The sequence below is a fragment of the Symphodus melops genome (genome assembly GCF_947650265.1).
Source record: "Symphodus melops genome assembly, chromosome: 1".
Taxonomy (NCBI): Eukaryota; Metazoa; Chordata; class Actinopteri; order Labriformes; family Labridae; genus Symphodus; species Symphodus melops.
The window spans coordinates 11,919,687-11,943,935 of record NC_136691.1 but is presented as its reverse complement, the minus strand read 5'-3'; the positions used below and the strand labels follow the sequence as shown (position 1 = coordinate 11,943,935).

The following is a 24,249-nucleotide window of genomic DNA, read 5'->3' as shown; positions in this document are numbered from 1 at the left end:
CACCTGCCTGACGATTTATTCTGCACGCGTCTGGTGGTTGAAATGTGTTATACAGTACAGTGTTAATAAACCTTGAGTTGCTTTGCTGAATGTTTAGCAGGAACAATGTCTGCCATTCTCATCATTTGAGTTCAACCATGCTAGAGTTAGCTAGAGACCTTGCGCAAAGTTTTTAACACGTTCCAATTAGATCTTAACACTGAAAGTATTGCCTGAGAAAAAAAATCCTCTTCACTTTATTTGTGTGCAAATATTAGGTCAGGGTTTTAATTTGTTTTACTTTCAAATAAAGCAGGTGCCAGACATTGTGTCGTAAATCCACCATAATCCCTCCTAATTTTGGATCCTTCCATCCTTTGTCAATTTCCTCTGTCTCCAGCAGGCAGTGTGTGACTGAGAGAATGAGAGAAACTGTAATTTCCTGGCAGAAGAGGAGAACTGGCTCAGTAGCGGCCCCGCCTCGGGCCTTACACACAGCTCCTTTACTCAATTCTCAGAGGAGCTGCCAGCAACCAGAATGATACCTGACAGCCAAGGAGAAGAAAAAAGAGGCCATGAAATGGTGGGAGGAGCCAAAAAGTAAGTGCCTTGTCAGAAGATATGCTCATACACCTTCTGCACTTGAGATCTGTTTGTTGGTACTTTAGGACAATAACACAAGACACAACTGCTTGGATATTTTAAATAAGTAATTAATACAGCCTGCCATCCTCTTTGCGTCGATGTACAAAACAAACACCATTAAGAGGCCATCATCTCAACTTAAAACTTCCTGTATTTTAATTTTTAGGATTTTTAACTCTCCCTGCCACCAACATTCAAAGGAACCATAGTTGGGAATAACTAAGAATTGACAATTGAAATTTAGAGCTTTGTAACTCCATATCTTTCCCATCTTTGCTATCTGTTAAAATGTGAGAAATGTCATACAGAGTAGCAAATAAAATGAGTCCCTGAAAACCACATGACATTGTAATGCAGAGCAAATCTGTAGCCCTCAAGCAGAACACAGAGCAGCTTTGCGGGAGGCTCTTTTCTCTCATCACCCTGCAAAATAGGCAGACTAAGACAAAACATCTTGTGCAAAACCAGGAATCCGCCCACCCCAGATCCAATATGTTGAGTGGACCCCTGCTGTGTGGCGCTTTGGAATGACACAATCTGCAGAGGGTTCGATACGCCCCCACACTTGGACCGCAGCAGGGGGGGGTTTGAGCTTACAAATGGATGCTATGGTAACTAGATGTGACTTTTGTGTAAATGTTTCAACACCCGTATCAAATGATACCTGCAAATGAAATGGAACTGAAGGAAGATTAAGTTTGCTTAAGAAATCCTGGTGTGCACATAGCAAATGTGGAAAACAAACACCGTGTTAAGGCTCTGATTCAAAGGGATTCCCCGTCCACTCCACCACCCACCTTTCTCTTTTCTTCCATGCACAAACATAAGAGCGACGGCTCATATCGCTGTTTGTTCAACAGCTCACACAGATTCTTCACTTTCTGCAAAGCTTGCAAGGAGACAAGTGTCAGAGTGGAGAGAGAAATTCAGAAACAGTAACAATGAGGGATAGGCAGAGGTTCAGTCCAGGCAATATGAGACAGTGTGATTAGTCACTGTACCAAACGAGATCACAGCACAGAGACAAACACCATCTGGGAGTGACACAGTGTTAACTCAACATGTTGCAAGCCTGAACCCAAGACCGACCATAGAACCTTGTTATCAACATCACAGTGCTGCTGAACACTACAGTTCAACTGGGAAAGAAGAAACAATAGTAATGTCACCTCAAATGCTGCTGCAACTTTTGTGCCAGTTCAGTAAAATCTGTAAATTAACATCTGTGAGAAAATTCATCAGAACACAGTGGGAAATATAAATATAAACAAAGGACCATGAAAAATAATTGGATTGATTAGGATAATATAGGAGATTTAATATAAACAAAATCCGTTTTTATTTACCAAAGAATCGTACAAAAAGAGACGGGACCTGAACCACAGTCCAGCAAAACATACTGGAGTTTTTGGTGGTCTTGAAAGACACTGCTAATAAGCTATTTTCTAGAAGAAATTGTGTAATTATAACAACAAGACAGTAAGACATAAAGGTGCATAAACATACAAACATAATAAAGACTTACTGCTACATTTAAATAAAGGCTCGTTAGCTACTCTTCAACGATTTGAACATCTGCATCGGGGTTAACAGGGTACATTTCTGCTCCAGAGTCCAGCTCTAGAAATGTCATAAGGCTTCAATTAGAACCTCTTCAGTCCCTTTCTTTCCTCCTTGCAACCAAGCGACTAAAAGCTCTCGGGAGAGCAGTCGCTCTCGGCCCACTCGTTGCCATGACGATTGAATGTCAATCAAGACACGTAGGGGTCCTCTCCATTAGATTTTTAACTCCCACACGAAGTCTGTCTGTAACCTTAGACAAGCTAAAAGGACAGTAAATAAACATAAACATGCGTAGGTGGAGTTCAGCGATCATGTCACAAAAATCATCCACACCGCAAGGGTTTGGGTTATTTTCTTTCCTTTTTGCACAGTAGGAAATAAAACATTGAGTGCACTTGAGATTAATGTATTCACCTTATTTTACCTCTGGTACCTTCTTCAGATTTGATTTCACTCATAACTCTGTTTCATTACTAGTCCCATTTTTATCCCGTTGTTCTCTCTCTCTTTATATCGAGTATATGATATAATGGTCTCAGTTTACAATATACTACTTTCTCTGTTTTTCAGTATTTTCCATTTACCACCCCCTCTCTCTTTGTTTCTGTGGCTTAGACAGTGCTGTTGAGTCTCAGTGGGGCTGAGCCAAAGTGACCTCGCAATCGACTGTTAATACAACTGTCATCGCCTGCTGCCCGCCGAGGCCCACCGGGGTAAGTCTGGGAAAAAAAAAAAAAAAAACAGCAGAGGAATGGGAGCTAGTGAGAGAAAGAATGACATGACTGTGTGAGCAGAAATGTGAGGGGAAAAACGTCAAAGCTGTAAAGGAAAAAAAACAAAAAAAAAACACAAGATGCCCCAGGGAGGGAAAGCAGCAGAAATGTGAAGAAGAGTGAGAGTGGCGTGGATGAACAGAAGGATTGAAGACAAGCACATTAAGACAAAACTTCACAGAGGCAGACTGCTCAGGCTGGTGTGAGTCACCAAGGTCGCCCTGTGACACGGCTTCCCATGTAGCAGCCGGTTCAGCAGGTCAGACAGGTGGATGTCTGAGAGCACACAAGGTTTTTTACTTGACTGGACACAAGTGCATTGTGTAGAACACATTCACCTGGATGTGTAGATCGATTCATCCTGACCTTGTTTTCACTAACAATTCACATTTTGATACTCTGACAAACTTGAGTGGCTGAGCCCCTGATTCTTAAACTGCTTGTTTTTTTATGGATCTTTATAGTAAAATAGAAAATCATTCTCTGATTCAGAATCACATATCGAGGCATGCAGGTAGTGTTGGTTATATTTGTTTTGGTTTCAGAAAATATTTTTCTGTATTTCAGCTTAGAGTTTAAAATAGCTGCATTTCACACTTTCTCACTCATGACGACACTTTTACCATTGCATACTTTCCCCTAAATTAACTTTTTTTTTTTTTAACAGTCATTCCTGCATCATGCAGGCTTTTTTTTTTGCACATCATTATCTACCTGAAAAACCTATACAATTTCCCTGACCTTTGTTTATTTCTACCAGAATATATTTTAAGTAGTGAGGTAATACTGCAAAAATCTGGGAACATATTCCTGAACAAGACATTTATTCACGTGTTCATAAAGATGTTTTATCAGATATGTATATACCAAGATTTAATTCAACACCTGTAGAGAAATCAATGAGAGCGGCTCAAAGTTGAGATACCTGGCACCTTACTGGTGAACATTTTAAAATTCTAACCTCTGCTTTAGGCAGCTTGTGAGGGGTCCAACTAGTATTTTAATTTCATGATTCTGAATCTATTGCAATTATGTTTCGCACAAAATCCATTACTCCTTTCCTTGGTGGAAAAAAGCCAATGCCTTCTCTTTTTCCCAGCATGGCCAAATATCTGATAAAATTCACTAATTGTCAGCCTGTCCAACCTTTTCTCTTTATATAAACTATCATTGAAGAACCCTTTATTTCTACTCTAATCATTTCTCTGTTGCTACCATCAGTAAATACTCTTGCACGCTTCAAATACGTTTTTCTTATCAAAATATATATTTGAGTTTAAATACAGGCAAAGAAAGGGTTTTTTTTCTCCATTTGCTCTGTATAATTAGAGCTGGAATGATAGCCATGCTCTGCCACTATACAGCAGCAGTGGTTTGACTGGTCAGTGCTGGACTAGACTATAAATCTAGGTCACAGTTTGCAGCAGGGCATTACCTCATTAACAGTTCTCGATACACACGGCTCCCTGACCACAGGCCAAACACAGAGAAGTATCTATGTCAAAACATAGTTGGAAAGATCGAAACTTTTGTCCCAAATCAGATTCTAAAATATGCACATTTTGAGTATGACTATATTTAGGCAGAAAAACTCCACACAAGTAAATATGCACTCTGTAATAACACTCTGGTTTAAATATCTCCTTTTTATGAAGGAATTTCAGGACACGTTTTTTCACTTCTTCACCCAGATCAGTTGTGTTCTTACCCAAACAATTTACAGCCAAACCTCTGTGAGCCAATCATCTTGTTGGTGTCAAACTCAAACAGCTTCTCCATTATCTGCTGCTTTCAGCTGTCGTTGTGACCAAATGATGCAAACCTCATACAACCCTATTCCATCAACAAGATCTGTGCATTGTTTACATCCAGTGAGCCCGACAGGAATCCAGTTTTTGATCACTTCTATTCAGATTCCCGTAAGGACTTGGTCTTTATTTTGTCACATTTCGAATAAAGATTTCCTGTAAACCACTAACTTGGCTTTTCCTGATTCACAACCAAATGCAAAATGGATTGGACTGATGTTACATTTCGTCAATTCACAAGGGCTGTTATTCACAGGAACAGACCAAAGTGGCTGTAGATACGACGATCATTAAAAACAACCATGCTAACAAGCAAACGAGATGTGATGCTGCAGCAGTTCTAACTTTTAGCCAACACTTTTTAACACAATATGAACCATTCCACAGTTTGGGTAAGACCGACCTGTTAGCAGAGCAGTGGTGATTCTCGAGTCTTTAAGGGCCTTAACAAAAATCATTTGGGGGGCCCCACATACAGTGTTCATCACCATTATTTCTGCCAGTGTCCCCACACTTACTCCTCTTCCTCTTTCTTCCTGTTCCTTTTTTCTCTCCTAAAGACAGATAACTTCTCTGTCACGGAGTAGCAGGCAGGAAACAGGGAGGACCCAAGTGCAGAATACATTAATTTATTTTAACAAAAAAAAGGCAAAAACAAAAACTTACTTAGAAAAACCAAAAATCCAAAAACCACGACGAGGAGAAACACATGGAGCAGGGAGAGGAAACAACAGGCCACGACAACTGACATCCGACAAGACAATACACGACAAGAAACTGAGGCAAACACAGAGACTAAATAGATCAGATAGGTAATCAGAAAGGCGGGAAACACAAGGAACAAAGAACACAAGACCAGAACACTGAGGACAAGTACAAAGTAAAACCCAACACTGATACCACCACCAAAACCAGATCTACAAAATATAACAGGAAACACTAAAGACTAGACTTAAAACACAAGACAGGAAATAAACTAACAGGCAACATAGAAGAACACAAGGACACAGGGAAACACACTACGGACTAAAGTAAACACACTAGGAACATACATACACCGAACACTAGGGAAATAATAAACTAAAACAAGATTAAATACAGAACAAAAACCAAACCATGACATTCTCTTCATCTTTCTTTATTGACTTTCATCGACGAAATGTAGTTTTCACCACAATAGTGAGTGTGACGCATGAGACTGAGTGCTGGCAGTTGCCTGCCTTGCCTGTTGACAAGCAGCGCCTCTGTAGCTGAGTCAGCATGTTTCACCGAAGTTGCAGCCGTCTTGCTTGGCCATAACGGTGATAAAACCTGCCCTTTTGGAGATTATAGTAGTGATTGTCTTGATCTACATCTGGTGAACTAGGAATCTGTCTGAATGGGAGGGGCAAGTGGCAGAGCAAATAAAGCTTGCAGACTTGTTTGTTCCCTTAAGTGTAAATCCTCCCAATGTGTCTTAAAGTCCAGATACTTTTTTTCTCAACAGCTTTACTGTATTTACACAACATATGCTTTCCACCAACGCTGATGATGAATTCCACAGCAAGTGCGACACTTGGAAAATGGAGTGCGAGATTTTAATATTGTAATACTGATGGGCAGATGCTGTGCAAAGAGCTAATTAAAACTGTTCAGGGAGTTCAGTGTGAAATAATTAATTGCATTATTACTGTACTGTCAGATGGACTATTAAATAATACTCACTACAGAACAAATGAATTCTCTCTTTAAAAGAAGCACACAGACCACTTTTAAAACTTATAATCAACATCCTCTGCAGCACTGCAGCTCATATGATGTTTTTGTACGTCCATCTTTGCTTCTCTCTCTCAAGTATGCACACATACACACATCGTGTGGTTTGATCTGGAAAAAAAGAAAAAAACTCCCCGAGCTTTGATGCGAAGCATGTTAATGACTGCTCGGACATTTTGAGAAACCTTAGGCAAATTGATGTTTGGCTCAATTACTTTCATTGAGACTCTGTCAAGGACAGGTGTAAATGAAACCTGACACATGAAGTAATCATCAACAACCAGGAACGCACAAACACGTATGCCTGCATGTACGCACGGACACACGCAGTCAGCCGAAGTGTGAAAATGACTGTAACATTTTAACAACATTCGGTATGGTATATTCATGTAATAATGCATATGTTGGAGCCAGCCTCCACTCCTTACACTGATAATTATTCAGGTGATTAGTATGTGCCTTGTAATAGTATACACTGTTATGTAATATAATGGTGTAATTGCAAGTGCAGTTGATTTACAAGGTTGAGATGTTTCTCAGTTAAACTGTGATGACAGATTTTATCAGTTTATAAGTGTATATACAGTATAAAAACCTTCTTGGTTAATTTAATCATGAATTTATTTACTGTGTACTTGCTTTTATGAAAGTAATTCTGTAAGTATGAAATAATGTTTTTTTAAACCTTCAAGCCACCTGAGAATGACATTTGTTGGAATAGAAAAGCCTATTTACTAGTTAGCACAAGCTAATCTTTGGTTTTTGGTAAATGCCTGTCCAACAGAAGAAAAAAGACAAACTCCATATATACAGGTAAAAGCCCACCCAAGGTTCAGCCGTGTTTTTGAACCAGTTTTATCCACGTGGGGTTTTGTCTTACTTATATTTTCTTTCCTCTGCCGCTAGGTCTGCAATCTGTAATACTCACCAGTTTGAATGGCATTCATTCCTGAATTGTATTTCTTCCAATCTCACCTGTACACTGTCATTGGCTGGGAGAACAACATCAACTCCCCAATCCAGAAACATCCCAAAACCAATCAAAACCTCTAAATCCAGTCCAAAGGACACAGTCATTACACACACACACACACGCACACACACACACACACACACACACGCACACACACACACACACACACACACACACACACACAGATGATGATTGAGCGTCATTCTTTCATATAAGTCAATACTTTATTTTAAGTAAAAAAAACAGTGACTCAAATGTTTTGTTGCATTAACTTGTCTTCAAAGAGCAGAGATTGGTGCCCAGTGGGAAGGTGAGAGGGAGGAGAGCTCGACCATGCCAAAAAAGACAAAGACCAGTTTGTAGTCTCTTGTGACTATGAGGCAAAAATGCCAGACAGGACAAAAAAAACCCAAAAACCTTTCTCTCTCTTGGACCTAAACGGTTTTGGACAATCCTCAAAGTATTTTACTGAAATCAGAATATCAAAAAAAGACCAGAATAAATCAATAAACAGACATTGAAACATTTGTCAGTGTTGCTTGATTTTGTGTTATTAAGGACCTTTGTCCTCGGCACACACCAAAAGAATTCCATGCCGGTATTATGCCCAGTACTCAGATACATTTTAAGCTTATTTCAAACGGCTTCATGATTAAACTTCCCACTAATCTTGATCCTTTCTCCATCATAACTTCAGAGAACTTAAATATATTTATTGCCAAATGTGAGGAGAGGCAAATATAGAAAGATTGATTGCCATCCACTTTTGGGTAATTCAATACGAAACATTACATTATTGTCATTACATTTGTGTTTGTGAGAACATTTGTTTGGCAGTCATTATAAATGTACTTGTTTAGGTTAAGATATAATTTCAATGTGCCATATTGATGATAAAGGAAGATGAATGGGTGGTGAGAGAAGACAGACAGATAAAGAAAGAAAGACAAAAACAGTGGGGGGAAAGATGAAGATTATGAGAATGAAATTGTTTGGTTTGTATGTCCTGTCCATGCATGAAGGCTCCATGATATACTGTAAAAAAAATGACAGCTAATTTCCTTTGTTAAATTTGAGATGAGATGCAAGCCATCTGCTCTTTTGTGTTCTTTTTAGTTGTAATGTGTGTGGGAAATAACGAAACAGCCTTTGCTCTGACAGATATTCATGGTCGACTTTTTGCTGTTTCTTCCAAACCTGTAATCCATATGGAGGAAAGGGAGTCACAGTAGCAGTTTTTAAATGTCCCTTAGAGGAATACAGAACTAATCCACTTAGACACAGTGGCTGGAAATATCTCACTGGCTACATTTCATCCTGAAACCACTGCAGTGGAACGATATGTTACAAATCTTGAGCCCAATTTTTTTAAAGGTTGATTTGGTTTTCGAATATGTTTGAATACAAGAAATGTGTTTGGCTTGTATGAATGTATCATGTCATTCAGAACATTTCTTTAATTAGGATGTGTCTGTCTTTGTGCTTAGGCATGCATTCACACATTGCTGCACTGAATCAAAGCAGCAGGCTCATGTGTACAACACTGTTGGGAGTAAGGTCTTATTATAAAGCCACTACTATTTGTGGTAACTTGTCGTGCTTGTAGTTACTTCTCAAATTTATTGAGATAATAAGATAATAAATCTTTAATTTAAGCAGATACAGTACAAACAAGTCTTTGGAAACATAAAAAAAAGTCATCACCTTTACAAAATTCAGTCTATGTAAAGTTGTTTTGTCTCCATCATCTCACTCTTCATTGACATTACCTTGTCATTTCTGTTCTGTTTCCTTGGATTCAATACGTCTGTCCCTTAACACTGTGTTTGACTAACAAGATTCTTAAACTGTAATAATCTAATCAACGGCGTAACATATCGTCTTGCAGAGACAAACTTAACTGCAACGCGTCAGATGTTTTACACTACCATATGAAATGCGTCATGAGCCTCTCAACACTGTAGCATAAGGCTGAAGAACATTCACACCTCCTGTGCTCAAACTCACACATTTGCATACTTTACATGTACACATTTTAACATATGGAGGACGAGCGCAAGGCAGGTGGCTGAAGTCATAAGTGTACTTTCTTTCTTGTGAGTACATCATGTATTTACGAGCGGTGACATAAGAGTGACATCAGTGAGGCCTTTTTACTTTTGCCTGAGCTCATAAGTAAACTTTACAGGGTGTATGTGGACAGGCTCTTGTTAGTGTGCCCACTCGGAGTGCAAAGATCCAGAAAGGGAGGACGGTTAGAAAAAATAAACAGATGTGAGAAGAAAAAGGGGCGATATAGGCAAAAAAAGGGAAGATGCACGGGAAAGGTGGGAAAGGAGAAAGTACCAACAGTAACAGAAGGTGATTGAAGGGGCATGAAGAGGTGCGGGAGTCACAGAGAAAAGAAATAACAAGGAAGCGATAAAAATAGGTCTGAGCAGCATCTCAAGCACACTTGTTGTAGACCCATTCCTTTGCAGGCCTGAAGAAGTGCTGATATTTGACATCAGCTTGATCACTGTTGGACTCTGGAGCTGATGATCTCTTTGCTGTGTTCCTCTCAGGTCAGCCCTCAAGAACCCAATTTAGCTCTCCTGGCATACCATGTTCACCCGTACCAAGGTGAGAGCCACCCTAGCCACAGTTATGAGGAGGAGAGAGGAAGGACAGAGAAAGGACAGTGATGGACTGCTGAGCAGGAGGCCTGAATATGAGCCGTCCTAAATATGATGAGGCTCCTTACACTATATGGGACAGAACACATTTTCTGTGTTGTGTTTAAGTTTTCAAGAGCGTTAGACATTTGTGATATATACTTATAAGTGTTTATGAATGTGAGTTAGATAGAAATAAGAGATCAGTGATGGGCAAGTTACTGAAAATTATAAACTATATACTAATTAGTCTGCTGATAATCAATAGTTGTTAGAGAATCCTGATGTCAACAACATACCTTGCTATCAGTGTCTTTAGTCACAGCTTACAAAGGAGCTGGCAGTGGTTTGAAAATTAAGCCATGTCTGTTTCGATGGAGTGGCTCCGCCTTAATGTCCTGACACACCAAGCAGACAGCAAAGATAAATGCCAACGAAGGCGTTGTGTGGCGTTACCACACAACGTCCTTTGTCTTGGCCAAAAAGTTGCACTAGAACACAGCAAAGACTACAACCAAGGAGAGGCAAAAACTCTCCATGCCAGCAGGCGGCGGCGGTCTGTAATTGTCATTCCAAAAGGGGGAAACCGGAAGAGGACAAGGAAGAATGCGGATAAACTGTTTCGATGCGAGAAAAGGATTTTCTCAGTCGCTCATCACTCGTAATTTACTGCAGGTACTTTTAATCGAGAATAATGTCTGATAAAAAGTTGAAAATTGCATTGCCTTTGTCAGCCCTTGGTCGTCTATTAGTGGAGCAAGCGCAGAAGAGGTGCTTCCGTTATTCCTCTTCTTGTACCATTGGCTCTCTTGTTTTACAAGGCTGAACAGCCAATCAGAGAGATTCCAACCCCCAACCGCGCCGGCAACTGCTGTGCAGATCTCACCGAGCTGGCGACTGCTGGTAGCGACGGAGCAGGACACACTGCAAAAACTAGGGCAACGACCGCTCACCACAGCCTTGGTGTGTCACGGCCTTTAGTCTGCCAAGCTATGTGAGCTGCACCTGGGTCTCTGGTGTTTTAGAAAAATAATCAGGATGCTGACACTTTTCATACAATAGATGTTTTTGAGCATCTTTTAGATTCTGTTTCAGCGGTAACAACTTTGTGTGTTCATGCTTGCATTTAAACACATTTTGGAAACAGTTTTTGGGTGTATTCGACTCTTGAGTGCGATGCAGGATTTTGTTGACATAATTTCTCATTTTCGTGCTAGCACATTGGCACCTTGCTTAGTGAGCTGTGACAGAATGCACACTCTGCACAACAGCACTGATTTGGTGAAAGGATTTTGCTCTTTTGACTTTGCATGCAACGCTCCTACATACAGCTCATTTCTCAGCGTAACAGCACACTAAGCAGGGTATCACCATGCAAATATGAGAGTGAGACGAGATGACTGAGAAACCCTGCTAGTGTGACACCGTGAGAATGAACGGGCCTGTTCAATTATTTATAAGCAGAGATTGTCTGTTTATCAAACTGACGCCTGGAGCATCGACCATGATTAGACTCGAACAATGGTGGTCTTCTCCAAACTCCGCTGATGCAGCTTTCAAGAGACAGCCGAGATATGAATAAGATACTGACAGCATCAAAAGAAACCAGGAAGAGAGAGGGTGTGTGTGCGTTTGCGTGCATGCGTGTGCGTGTATGAAGACATCATAAAAGGAATTCCGTAAAACTTCAAATTTGGACTCCCTTGAAAAAGAGGTTTTTAACCTCAATGGGACTGTCCTGGATAAATTAAGGTTAAATTAAAAAAAATATTCTTGTGTGAAAATAAGACAAAGTAGTTGGAGATCCCTCACTGGCTTCCCACTAACAGCAGCATGGACTTAATCATGAAGCAGCTCGCTAAAGAGTAAATACTGTATAAGCATCAAATCATTTATCCACCATCTTTGATGCAAGTTCTTTTACTTCCTTTACCTCCCCTAAACAGTCCTTAAACGGTTTTACTTGTAATTGCCTCGAACAATCTTGCGTTTAATTCCTTATCCTTATTTCTTTGTTACTTTTGAAATATAATAATGCCATAAAAACAAACTTTCATGTTATCCTTGTTTGTTTTTTTGTAGTTTTCCAACAAATGCCTGCCTCTTTGGCTTTCAACTTGTTGGAGTTTCTTTCCCTGCCACTTGTTTCCTTCCATTTCACACTGCAGGTTGTGTACAACCAGCTTTTATTTAACTCCTGGGCTAAGTGCAGCTTCTCCCAAGTTGTATGTGAACATTGTTTTCACTTGAGCTGACAAGTGTCTGACAGCTGCTCAGCCAAGAGAGGATTCTCGATGAGATCTACACTGCAGACCTTCACAAAAAGACTAATTTGATTCAGTTGTAGTGTCAAAATTGAATTTAAAGCACCTTTGAAGACCAGTTTAGTGCTGGTTACAACCTTCCTGCTTTTACAATGTTTTGTATTGGCTAGCTCTGACTTGTGTTGTCTTTTCAACAGGGCATAAACAAGTTTGACAAGCTGCAAATCCACATAGATGGTATTTAGTGTAAGAGGATAGCACTGAGCCATAGGATGACTCTTCGAGGTGTTGCTATTTCCTAGAGGAAATGCACGCTTTGTCAGAGAGCTAAAGCAGAAATAAAGAACTGAAGGTGCAGAGGTATGTGGGAGTTCTGAAAATTGGCTCTGAGGGGAGTAAACGATGGGTGGTATTGCAAGGTAAAGAAAGTCAGGGAGGGAGAGAGGGAGGGAGGGAGGAGATGTTGAGTTGGGGCAGGAGGCAGATGCTCCAGTTTCCTTGACAGAAATGGAGGTCAAGTGCAGCTTTATGTGAAGGCAACACAGGGAGAGAGGAGCGGACATAAAGAGAAAGATGGAGGGGAGGAAGGGAGCATTATGACTTTAACTTGTGGTGAGGGACACAGGATTTCAGCTCACACTGTAGAAAGTGCAATCCTTCCAACTCAAATAATAATGAGAGGATAAGAGAAACACAGTGTGGTGTCTCCTTTAGGATAGATGGAAGTGGATAAAAGGCTTTGCAAGGAGCCTAAGAACATTAATAGGTGTAAGTGATAGGAGGGATAAAAATAAAAAAACATATGTTAACTTCCCAAGGAGCACAGATGGTAATGTGGTGACTCGAGCATATGAGGACTGCTAATGGATAGAGAGGCTATACAGGGAGAACACATGATGATCTCAAATAGTACATCAGGGAGAATAGACCTCACTATTTCAAGAGGAAGGGAAGCACAATATATATATTAGGGGTTTAACTATTAGGCTGGGGAATCCAGATGAAAAATAGCCTTTGTGTGTGATCTTCTTAACCCCCTCTAGGCACAGGTAATGATAATCTCTGAATGGAGTAATATGAAAAATATACATCACACAACATGCACAATTTGTTTGCTGTGAGTGCTTTTAAATGGGCTCAAAGGAAAACAGTTGCAGCAGGGCAGATTCAGCTTTTAGTCCAGATCCGAGTGGAAATAATAGACAGTTGTAGGGAGGATGGAGAATTAAACTAATGCAGCCAATATGGTTGCTAAACAGAATGACGAACACACACACACACACACACACACACACACACACACACACACACACACAGAGCACCGCACATTGAACAAACAGCAGACTTCAGTCAATAAATCGGACATCATCATCAGCAAGTGCCAAGTTCCACAAGCATGCAAGCTACAACTGTAGCAGGCAGGATAGATGAGTGTAAACATGTTAGCATACACAGAGGCAAACACATGTCTAATTTACAACATAAAGCTTGCTCTGAATGTAAATAACAAAACTAACAATGCCCCTCAATAATTATAGTGTGTGAATTTGCCCTAAGCCCACTGATACATAATAAAGACTGACACATTTAATGCTACCGATGCTAACTGTAGTTTAGCAAACACATTAATGTGCAAATACTGCTTAAATAGTAGACGTCGCGAACATTGCTTTGACTGGTTGTCAAATGTCATTTTGAACCTTTGAGTTAGGCATTTTGAACAAATATTTTCAACACCATAACTTTTGAAGCCAGGCGTTACAATAATGGGGCTGCAGGGTTGGAGCTGAAGAGAAGTTAGATGACACTAAGTTATCGGTGGCTGTTATCTGACTAAAAAACAACAACTAACAAGTTAGAGAACCAGCTAACAAGTTAAATATGGTGAGCAAAAACACTAATACCTGCTACTGTAAGTGCTAACAATAAGTGTAAACATGAATATTATAGTCAGTCTGTCATCAAATTGAAAAAACAAAGAGGACCCAAGTGCAGAACTAACAAAAAAATGTCTTCAAACTCTAAAAGGCAAAACAAGGGTTCCTTGAAAAATGTACAAACTGAAAAACACAGAAAAAATACAAAACACACAGAACCACAAGGACAATGGACACTGAGAAAATGTGACATAGGCTGACAACTAACACCCTACATAGACTGACTTGAGGATACGAAATTGCAAAATAACACAGGAACATTAAAGAGTACACTGGGAAACACACGTGAAACAAACCAGGGAACAATGACACAAAAAACAACAAGACAATCTTAACTCTGAAAATCTACAAAATATAAAACCAAATCACATCACAGCAGAGGTGAAGTTCAATATATGGACTGTGTTGTTTTTTTTTTTCTAATTTGGCTTCAAAATTGGGCGTTTTAACATGAAGCCTGAACAGGAATAGCTCACTTTTGACATCGACCTCAAGCAGCCATCAGTGGATAAATAAGTCAGTATTGTATATAATTGGTAAGTGTTAGATTAATACAATCAAGTTTAGCACTTATAATCTTCAAATTAAAAAAAAAAAATCAGTGCCCTGGTGAACTACTTTTGGTGTTATAATAAAACAAGGGTGCTCTGCTTTTGAAAGCAAGCAGCAGGAGGTTACATTTTTTTAAAGCCAGAGAAGCTTTGGAGGAGTTCATTGTCAACAAGCAGCACCACCTCTCTCTGATCTAAGCGCCTTCAGAAACAGGACATTGAAATGTGTAGTCTGCCAAGGTGTGTGTGTTCTCTATTTCCCTGAGCAAAGGGGAGGCCGTGATGTGAGACTGCATATAAGCAGGTGTTTAAAAAAAGAGCTCCTCTCAACTCCTTGAGGTGTGGTATTATGTATGCGGTTTTACACACCTGCATGTGATGCACATACAAATCCCAGTCAGGTAACCCGCCTGCCTTTGTCTTTATTATTCCTCCATAAGTCCCAGCCTGTTTCTGTCTGGTGACCAGTTTTTAAGAAGCAGGGCCTTCAGGCTTCTATTACAAAATATTGTTTGCTCAGGAGGCAAGCCTAAGGCAGTTAAATCAAGCATCATCATAGCCTCTTTATTCCTAGTCATTCTCTCCACACTGAACTCAACAGCTTTCAGTCGGTGTCATTGGCTGTTGAAATGGGATTGCAATCGGCTCACATGTGAGCTACTGGTTTATTTTAGGTTTTAAAGCTTTATACATGTATACAATCACCTTTTATAATTTCATTAAACTATGGGAGAATATTTACAATTACATTTGAGTATTTTTCAGAAGAACACCATCAAGGAACATGCTAAATAAAACATTTTTACAGCAATACTCTCTAATTCAATAACCCAGCTTGAAAACAAACCATGATGACACTGAACCAAAACAGCAATTCACTCTCTCTTTTTTTTCCTGAACCCGCTCTCTTCCTCTGCTACTTGAAAAACTGAAGCACATATTTCTGCCTCGTTTACGGTTTTCCGTCTCTTTTACCCCCGGCTGTGAAAGTGGGGTCTTTTCTTGCATTTTGACAGGCTCCTCTGTCACGTAATTGGTGGGTTTTCTTGGAGGGCTGGCTTTAAAGGGTTTGTCCCCTGTTATCAGTGCTAATGAGAAAATGAGTAGAGTAACAAGGAGCTATTCCAGAGCAGCAATGGTGGTTTAATGTGCTGTCTGTAAATAAAAAAACACAGCACAGTCAGATGTGTCTTTTAATAAAGAGGAGTATTCCCTCTATAGCTTTCTACTGTTTTCCATTTTTTGTCTCAGCAGAATTAACAGTTTCTTGAAAAATAAAGTGCCATAGTGACAAAACACTTTTCCTTTTACAACAATAGAAACTGTTGATTTTTTTTAAAGCTCATATTTATTTGGACACTGAAAAGACAGGCTAATACTATATGAGCCAGTCATCCTTCAGTCTCTACCCTTCACTCCAAAAATACTCCACTTTCCTCCACTGTGGCGGGTACAAGATGTTCCCATCTTTCGCCATTTTAAACTCCCAATACATCATTATATGGATTGTAACCAATTTATCTGAGCGTTCATCTCTTCCCCTCTTTTACCCCTTCAGCTGTTTTTTTTCTCTTGACAGGGCAGCTGGTTGCATTGTATCATCTCAATGACTTGCTTCGCCACATGTACAAACCTTTTTTGGCAACTACAAGCAGCCCAGCCAGCCAACAGAGGCTTTTGTCGACTCCTTTCCCAGTCTGCATTAATATTTACCAGGATGGGAAACAGAGGCAGATGTCAACCATGAGGCGATTTCTTCGTGTTGCTCGCTGGTGAGCAAACACTTGTTCGGGATTAAAGTGTAATCCAAGCATCAGATTTGTAGTGTTTAAACATTTTGTACAGTTGCAAAGGAAAAGCGGGGAGTACCCACTTCTCTGCCTGTTCCAGAAGCAGAGAGTTCCTGGATGGCAAAAATAAGTGGATAATTTTGTTACCTTTTCAGCACACTTTTCATTCTCGTTGTTCCCTAATTTTATTCTTACACAAGTGTAATAAATTGTATGAATTATGCTATTTTGGGATACTGAACTGGAATGTATAATGTCTATATACACTCTTCACCAAGCAGTGATACAATCCTCACACTCAGTCTACTAGTTCATACCAAAGTAAGTCACACACATCTTTTTCAGTATTTTTCTAAATCACCTCTACCTGCTCCATCTATTGTTTAACGGACATACTGCACTTACTCATGGCCAACATTTCAGCACTGTTTGACACAGCTGTAATGCAAGTCCTTTCTACAGTGTAATTTCAATCTCACATAGCCGAGTCTTCAGCAAGACTAACAAAAATACAGACCCAGAAATCATCTGGGTTTTGGTAAGGATGGTGTGCAACACAATGTTGTCTATTTTTTCATGGTACAAGAAGGGGAAAGAATCAGAATTTAAACATCGGAATTTAAATTTGAAAGGTTATCCAGGGCAAACAGGGGCAACAGAGTTAAATAGGGTATATTTTATTTTGAAAATTCACTGGTGTTTTAAAGGGGACCCGCAACAATCTTGTCACTATACCTCCACTAAACACACAGTCTAAAATCCGCCGCCCAGTACACTTTCTTGACTTTAGCACACTTTGGAGAGGTGTGCTTGGGCACGGCACACTTCATGCATGAGCACAAGCACGCAGGTGAACAACGCTGACAGGCTTCATTATGGAGAAATCCAGAGTTTTATGGCTGTGTCTGACTAAACTGACTCAAATATGTCACCAAGTCGCTGTCATGTTCTCCATGTTGTTCTCCGATGACCAAACAGAGACTCGACCCTGCGTCTCTTTTTTTCTCGTGTCCGTCTGTTTGTAAACTGAGCACGCTTCATAATACATGAAGCATATGTGCTGTTTTAAAACGTTATGTCAGAGAGGGAATCGTGCTTGGGCACGGTTAGTCCTGATGCAGTGTGACCGCGGGCCGTGCTGGCCAGCAGGGGAATTGTGCATCGTATTTGAAAACGATGGCACTGTACGGATGGCCAGTGTCTACGCGCCCTTAGTCAAAACAACAACAAAAGATGACGTTGAGGCTGGTGCGGCATTATGGGCCTATAACTGCCTATTACTAGTTTCTGTTTTCTGTTAGAAGGTTTATTGACGTCTTAAACTCTAAGGCAACCAACACAATGTTTTTCAAATGCTTACTGCTTACTGGGATGGTTTAAATGTTCAGCTTGTGGGGGCGCTGGTGGCACAGTAGTTATTCCGTGCATCCCCATATATGAAGGCTATAGTCGTCAGCGTGGGCGGCCCAGGTTCGACCCCAGCCTGTGGCTCCTTTCCCGCATGTCAATGGGAGCTTGTGGGAAGCAACTGAAAATTGTCCGATATTTCCATCACCAACAATGACAATTTCAGAGAGAAGATAATGACTACACCACACCCTATTCTGCAGGGATTTCCCAGCTACAAAGAGCTCTCAAAACTTCCTTCGTGGATTTCCTAAGGGAGGGCGGGAGATGGATGCACCTCTTTCTCAGTTGGACGCTAATTTGGGTTTACACTGATTAAGCTGTCCATCGTAGAGACAGGAGACTCCTGTGTCTGCTAGATCCTCTGTGTGCTCGAGCGTATGTGAGCAGAATCTCTAAAGCTTAAAGGGACACACTGATGGAGGTGCTGCTGGTGAATCACAGGGAGGACGACATGATAGAGCCGGTGGGAGCGGAACACTCCCTGTTCAGTCAACAATTAACGAGGGGATAACAGCAAAAAAAAACAAGCTTGGAGATTCTGTCATCGTCTTGGTCCTCAGGTGCTCAGAGGGAAAGTGGCTAATTGAATGCAGAGCTGAAAATGGGATCGAGTAATGAGACATGATGAGACAGTGTTTTTGACTCCTGTCAGCATTTCATTTTGTTTTCTCACATTAATGAAGACAAAATATTCCACAAACTGAAACTGTAGCATCTCATTTGGGATGCTTTGATAGCTGCTTTGAAAACCAGTCACATAAAGTTATCATTTACTCAGAATATGATCACAAAATACCAGAATTTCATTGGTTTAGACATAGCCCCATCTATCAGAAGTAAAGCTGAAAATGAGCAATGTCAAGGACAGATTAAAAAGCTTTTCACTCATGGCCAACAATCCAATGTGAAATGCTAACATATGCTACCTATTAGCATGCACTCTGGCCTCTCACATTGGAGAATAATCTCCATATCAAGAGTTAGTCCTGTGGGTGTGAGGTTGTGAACTCACACTAAGCTGACAAGACCAGCTTTTGACCCTCAACGCTCCCTCTCCCCCTACCAAAAAAAGGCAGGCAGATCATGTCCGAGGGGAGACAGTGTCCTGATAAAGATGCCTTGCCCTAGGCTTTGCGCTGTCACATACACACTAACATACTGTTTACTCGAGTTCACTCAAAGCACATCTTGATTTACTATAGATACTTTTGCAGTTGATTTTGTGATTTTACTGATCAATGTTTTTCTTACTGACTATATAACTGAACGTACAAGTGACAACTGAATGGCATCTTTTTAAACAATAAACCCCCTTAAATACTTCAATCTAACCTAAAAATCTCATTTGACCACAGAAATGAATGTGAATTAACATATACAATTTTAAACGGATAATTGATAATAATGTACATTATAAAGTACAATAAGACGCAGATTCTTGCTGGCGGTGAATTAGATGAGATTATTGCTACCACTCTATTCCCATAATAAAGTTAATACAGTTTGCATCTTCTTAACTTTCCACCATTGAAATGTCATTGTCTAGCTTCATTTAAAAAAAATCCTCCCACAAACATCTCTGAAGCTCACAAATGAACATGTTGTATATTGTTTATTTAATATGTACAAAAACATCATGTGCCGGCAGGGCAGGCTATAAACCTCAGGGTCTTTGAATACAGAAACAGGCAATGAGAAAAAATTGAAACTATCATTCAAAAGATATTTGGTAGCAGGCAGACTATAGCATCTTCTAGTCAACCAGCAAAGACTCCAGGGATAAATATTGAGATAACCTTCAGCGAAACAAAAAATTTTGCTCTTGCAAGGATGAAAAACAAGATAAATGTTATTTTTTAGTGACTTTTACAGGTGTTGGTAGAACAAGGCTAGCTGTTACCTTCTATTTTCAGTTTTTGTACTAAACTAGGATAAGTTAGCTGCAGCTTAAGAGTCGGGCTGTTGTACAGGCTCAAGAGTGCTGTCAGTCTTCTCATCTAACTCTTTCCCATAAGCTATTGCTCATTAGTTTTATTTTGTGAGAATGTTGATCCATTTTTATGATCTCTCCAAAACCAGAGTTACACAACAACATTCACTTACACAATGTCATATTTCTTCACTTCCCCAAAGGCACACTTTGTGAGCAAGAAAAGTGACAAAACATTTTGAACTATTTGCCTGACAACACATAGTACAGGGTTTACACATACACCACTGTTACTTACTTGTATAAATAAGGTGAAGCACCTTGAGATGCTCGCAGTCACTTTACTTCTAATGTACTTAACGCTATAACTAAAACTAATGACTTTGACTTTGCAACATCGCCCCCTCTGTGTTTTCTTCCCACTACAGATATGACCAAAACAATCGATTGAAGCGCTCGAGAAGAGTAAATAGAACTGAGCGAACACGTCTGCAGCTAATCAATATAAGAGCCTTTAGGTGTTTCAGGAGCTCAAAATGAGTCTGATGAGGAATACAGAATGCACTGTCTCTGGGAAAACCCATCTTGACAGAAGATGTGCTAGTATATGCACTGAACATAAATGAGGATGTTCTTTTCAGCAACATGAAAAAGAAACAAGGCTTGTTTTTGCACTAATTTGACCAAATTTATGGCTTGTGGCAATATATGATTTCAAAAAGGTCAGTGAGATTCCAATCCGATTTTACTCCCACTCTCAGCATGTGAGTAATTCGGCCTGGAGCACAAATGTTCTCGTGCATTTGATTACAACACATTGGTTTAGACAATTAATTCGTCTGATGAGGAGGGAAGGCAGCTGTCAAACACAAACAGTCTGTCATAATTAATGTTCAAGTTTTGCATTTGATCCACAAAAACACCAAAAGCATTGACAGACAGGCAGAAAGGATTAAATGATTTGACCCTTGCATTGTACATTTTCCCAGCCACTGGCAGACCTCTCAGAGCAGCCGTCATGCGTTACTTTTTTTTTTTTTCTTCCATTAAATGCCAGCCACTGCGTCTGTCTGCACCAAAAACAACTCGCCTCTCACGAGCTCACACTGAATAGCCGAAATAGAGAAGATGTGCGCGCACAAGTGTCAACATTTACTACAACTGAAGCCGCTACTACAGCTCACAGATTACGCACAGAGATGTACACCTTGAGCATTCACGCGTTTCCCCAGACGCGGCATTTTGTGTGGCCAAAAGGCGGATTTGGGGGACCAAAGATGTGGAGCGTCGCAGAGGAATCGATGACATCATGTCTGTGGGGGGAAGAAGATGTAGTTTTGTGAGCAGTGAAACAGATGCTCGTCTGGCCTCTAGTTGCAGAGTTGGAGCTTTTAATGCGGGGAGGGGGGGGGAAGGGTGAATCGAGGCGACGGTGTGTCATGCACTGTGGCGCAAACGGCGCGTCTGACACTCACAGACACACACGCACACATACACATACACGTTTTCGGCTACTAGGCTACCTGTTCGACTTTGAACAAACGGTCCTCCCTTCACACAAGCGAAATGGCGCACTGTGAAGAAATAATCACAGTGGCGCAATGTCTGTGCAGCTGGAGGAGTTGTTGTATTCATTTGGTTAAGCGCAAGATATTTGTGGCGAAAGAGTGCATGACTACATGTATTGGATATGCAAAGTGAGTGCGTAATGGCATCACCACGGTGCTGATTCTCACCCCAGTCATGTACACACGGGTTATACCAGGTGACAGTCAGAGAGGTGAGAAGGAGTGAATAGAGAGCTGGGAGATAGGAGCGCAGGGCTTTGGGGGGGTTTAACTGATTATTTCAAAGGAAAACCTAAAGTTTTTCTTACCGCCACACTTGTCCCATCTGGAAGATGTGGATGATGGTCTGCCAGACCCAGACAGACAGGCGGCAGCACCTGTCCCTCTGCAGACAGGCTGTAGCTCTCCGACTACTCAGCCCCTCCACGGAGCCCAGTCCGCCCCCAGTGAAATCCTGCACAAACCACCTGAAGCTCAGGATCTGGACCAGCACCGAGGGCACCAGCACGAAGAACAGGGTCAGGCCAGACCACAGGAAGTCCTGCTTGTGGTAATAGTCGACAGCCAGCCACAAATCAGTCCCCACATCCCAGAAGAACACCAGCAGCGCCAGGATGATCCACAGGCAGTCCAGCCAGAGGCGCTGCTCCTGCGGTGGCCGCACCGTCTCTCTCCCCTTCCCCTTCCCCCGGAGGTAATGCAGGCACGCGCTCCGGCAGCCCCAGTAGCACGACGAGGTGTTGCAGCAATGGCAGATGTGGAACGAACTGCCATCCCGCGCGTCGTCCTCTCCAGTCCCCACCACCTCGTCCAGGTTGTGCAGCTGGGCGAAACCGGTGACGACCCCGCGACCATCGGATTTCGCTGCCATCTTTCCCTCTGATGTTCCCACCTCCTCCGGCTTCCGGGGTTCGTGACGACACTTCCCTGACACCTGTTTTGCACCCCAAATATTGGAGCCATCTAAAAGCGGGTTGTCAGCGCGTGGCCGTCGTCTGTGTCCCCAGAGAGCGCACGAGAGGCGCCACGAACGCAGCACATCTTTTGTTCCTTTCCCTCCACTTCAAATCCTATCCAAACTGTTTTCAAAAATCTAATCTACAAGTTTGAGCAATTTAATTTGGGCTGCAACGCGAGCATCCAATCGTGGTCTACCGGTTTCTACATGTGCATTAATCTCTCACGCCGCTTTTCAGTTGTTTCCCCTCTCTGCAGCTCTCCTCCAGCTGCAAGCACAGAGCATCCCTCCACTGTCCCACACCGACGTAATTCACCCCCTCCTCCCTTCTCTCTCTCTCTCTCTCTCTCTCTCTCTCTCTCACACACACACACACATACACACACACACGCACGCACACACGTACACTCACCGTTTCTCCCTTTCAACGTGGTTGCCATCTAGTGTCTCATTTAAACCCCCCAAATACGCAGGAGAGGACTGCATGATGTAATTAAATACTGCTGGACACCAAAACTGTTTCCCTGTATTTGAACGATTGAATCAGTCACGGTCGGAGACACAGTTAGGGGGTCATGTTTTCAAGTAGAAAAGGAAGATTTCTTACTAACAAAATAGATGTTTTTTTTTTTTTTGTGAATTTCAGCCTAATTACCTTTTAAAGGGGTTGAAAACCCCTTTAAAAGGTCAAAACCTGACTTATAACATGTAATTCCTTAGATACTCATGATATTGTTTGCTTGTGAAGTTTCTTTATTCTTTTTTTTTGACAAATATTTAGCACCAAGGAAACCATTGACTTATGGGAAAATCAAAGGCATACGTTCATTCATCCTGAGCTGTTGCTTAGAGACATGTAAGGTAGGCCTACCCTATGGTTTTCATGCCTTTTGCAGCATTCCCCCTCTCAGTAGGCTACTGAGTCAGTACTTCTCCTGAAAGTGGTGTTTTCCCCTCTGGTAGCATGTTCAAGCAAAGAGCTGGTGATTCCGCTGTAAGGTCCACGGCCCAGTGATTAGGCTGAGCCCGCTGAGCTGCCTCGCGGGGTCACATTCAGCGCGTGACGCTGATTGGATCTTGGCCGCTTCTACTACTGCCTGCTGCGCGCACGAAGGATTTGGTGGGAGCTGTCCAGTGCTGAAATAGGGCTTAAAAGTCAAAAGTGTCTCTTTCTTTCTCTTTGCTTATTTCTTTAACCCTTAAACACAGTTTTTTTTCTTATTCTCATGAACACACTTCAAGTCATTTCCACGCTAATTTAACCCCAAGTTACTGTATGTGGCATATTTCCTTCAGAGGCCAAATCTTTAAGTTTTCATATGTTAAAATATTTCCAATTAAAACCGTGTTCATAGATTTTTGTTTTGTTTTATGATAGATCATGTGCTTTTTTGCTTGTTTGCTATTGCTGTCCCTTAATTTCGTTGTGCGAATATAGGTAACATCTATCTATCTATCTATCTATCTATCTATCTATCTATCTATCTATCTATCTATCTATCTATCTATCTATCTATCTATCTATATCTTTCTGTCTGTCTGTCTGTCTGCCTGTCTGTCTGTCTGTCTGTCTGTCTGTCTGTCATCTATCTGATTATTTTTTCAATAAAACAATTCTAGTATCAGACAAAAAAAGTTTTAAAAAAGTTCATATATAATGTTTAAGGAAAAGCTCCCTCATTTTGTGGATG

General features: G+C 41.0%; 1 protein-coding gene and 1 long non-coding RNA gene across 2 annotated transcripts in view; one reads left to right on the top strand and one right to left on the bottom strand.

Annotated features, from left to right (window-relative positions):
* xkr6b (XK, Kell blood group complex subunit-related family, member 6b) overlaps positions 1-22,819 on the bottom strand; it is a 53,961-nt gene extending 31,142 nt beyond the window's left edge. The window contains exon 1 of the mRNA XM_079336854.1: positions 21,909-22,819. Coding sequence (XP_079192980.1) covers positions 21,909-22,471 — 563 coding nt within the window. The 5' untranslated portion in view covers positions 22,472-22,819. The remainder of the gene's footprint in view (positions 1-21,908) is intronic.
* Positions 334-10,370, top strand: LOC306819654. Its single transcript, XR_013778590.1, has 3 exons — positions 334-579; positions 2,803-2,900; positions 10,061-10,370. It is a non-coding gene; the product is annotated as an uncharacterized lncRNA (long non-coding RNA).
* Positions 22,820-24,249: the final 1,430 nt, after the last annotated feature.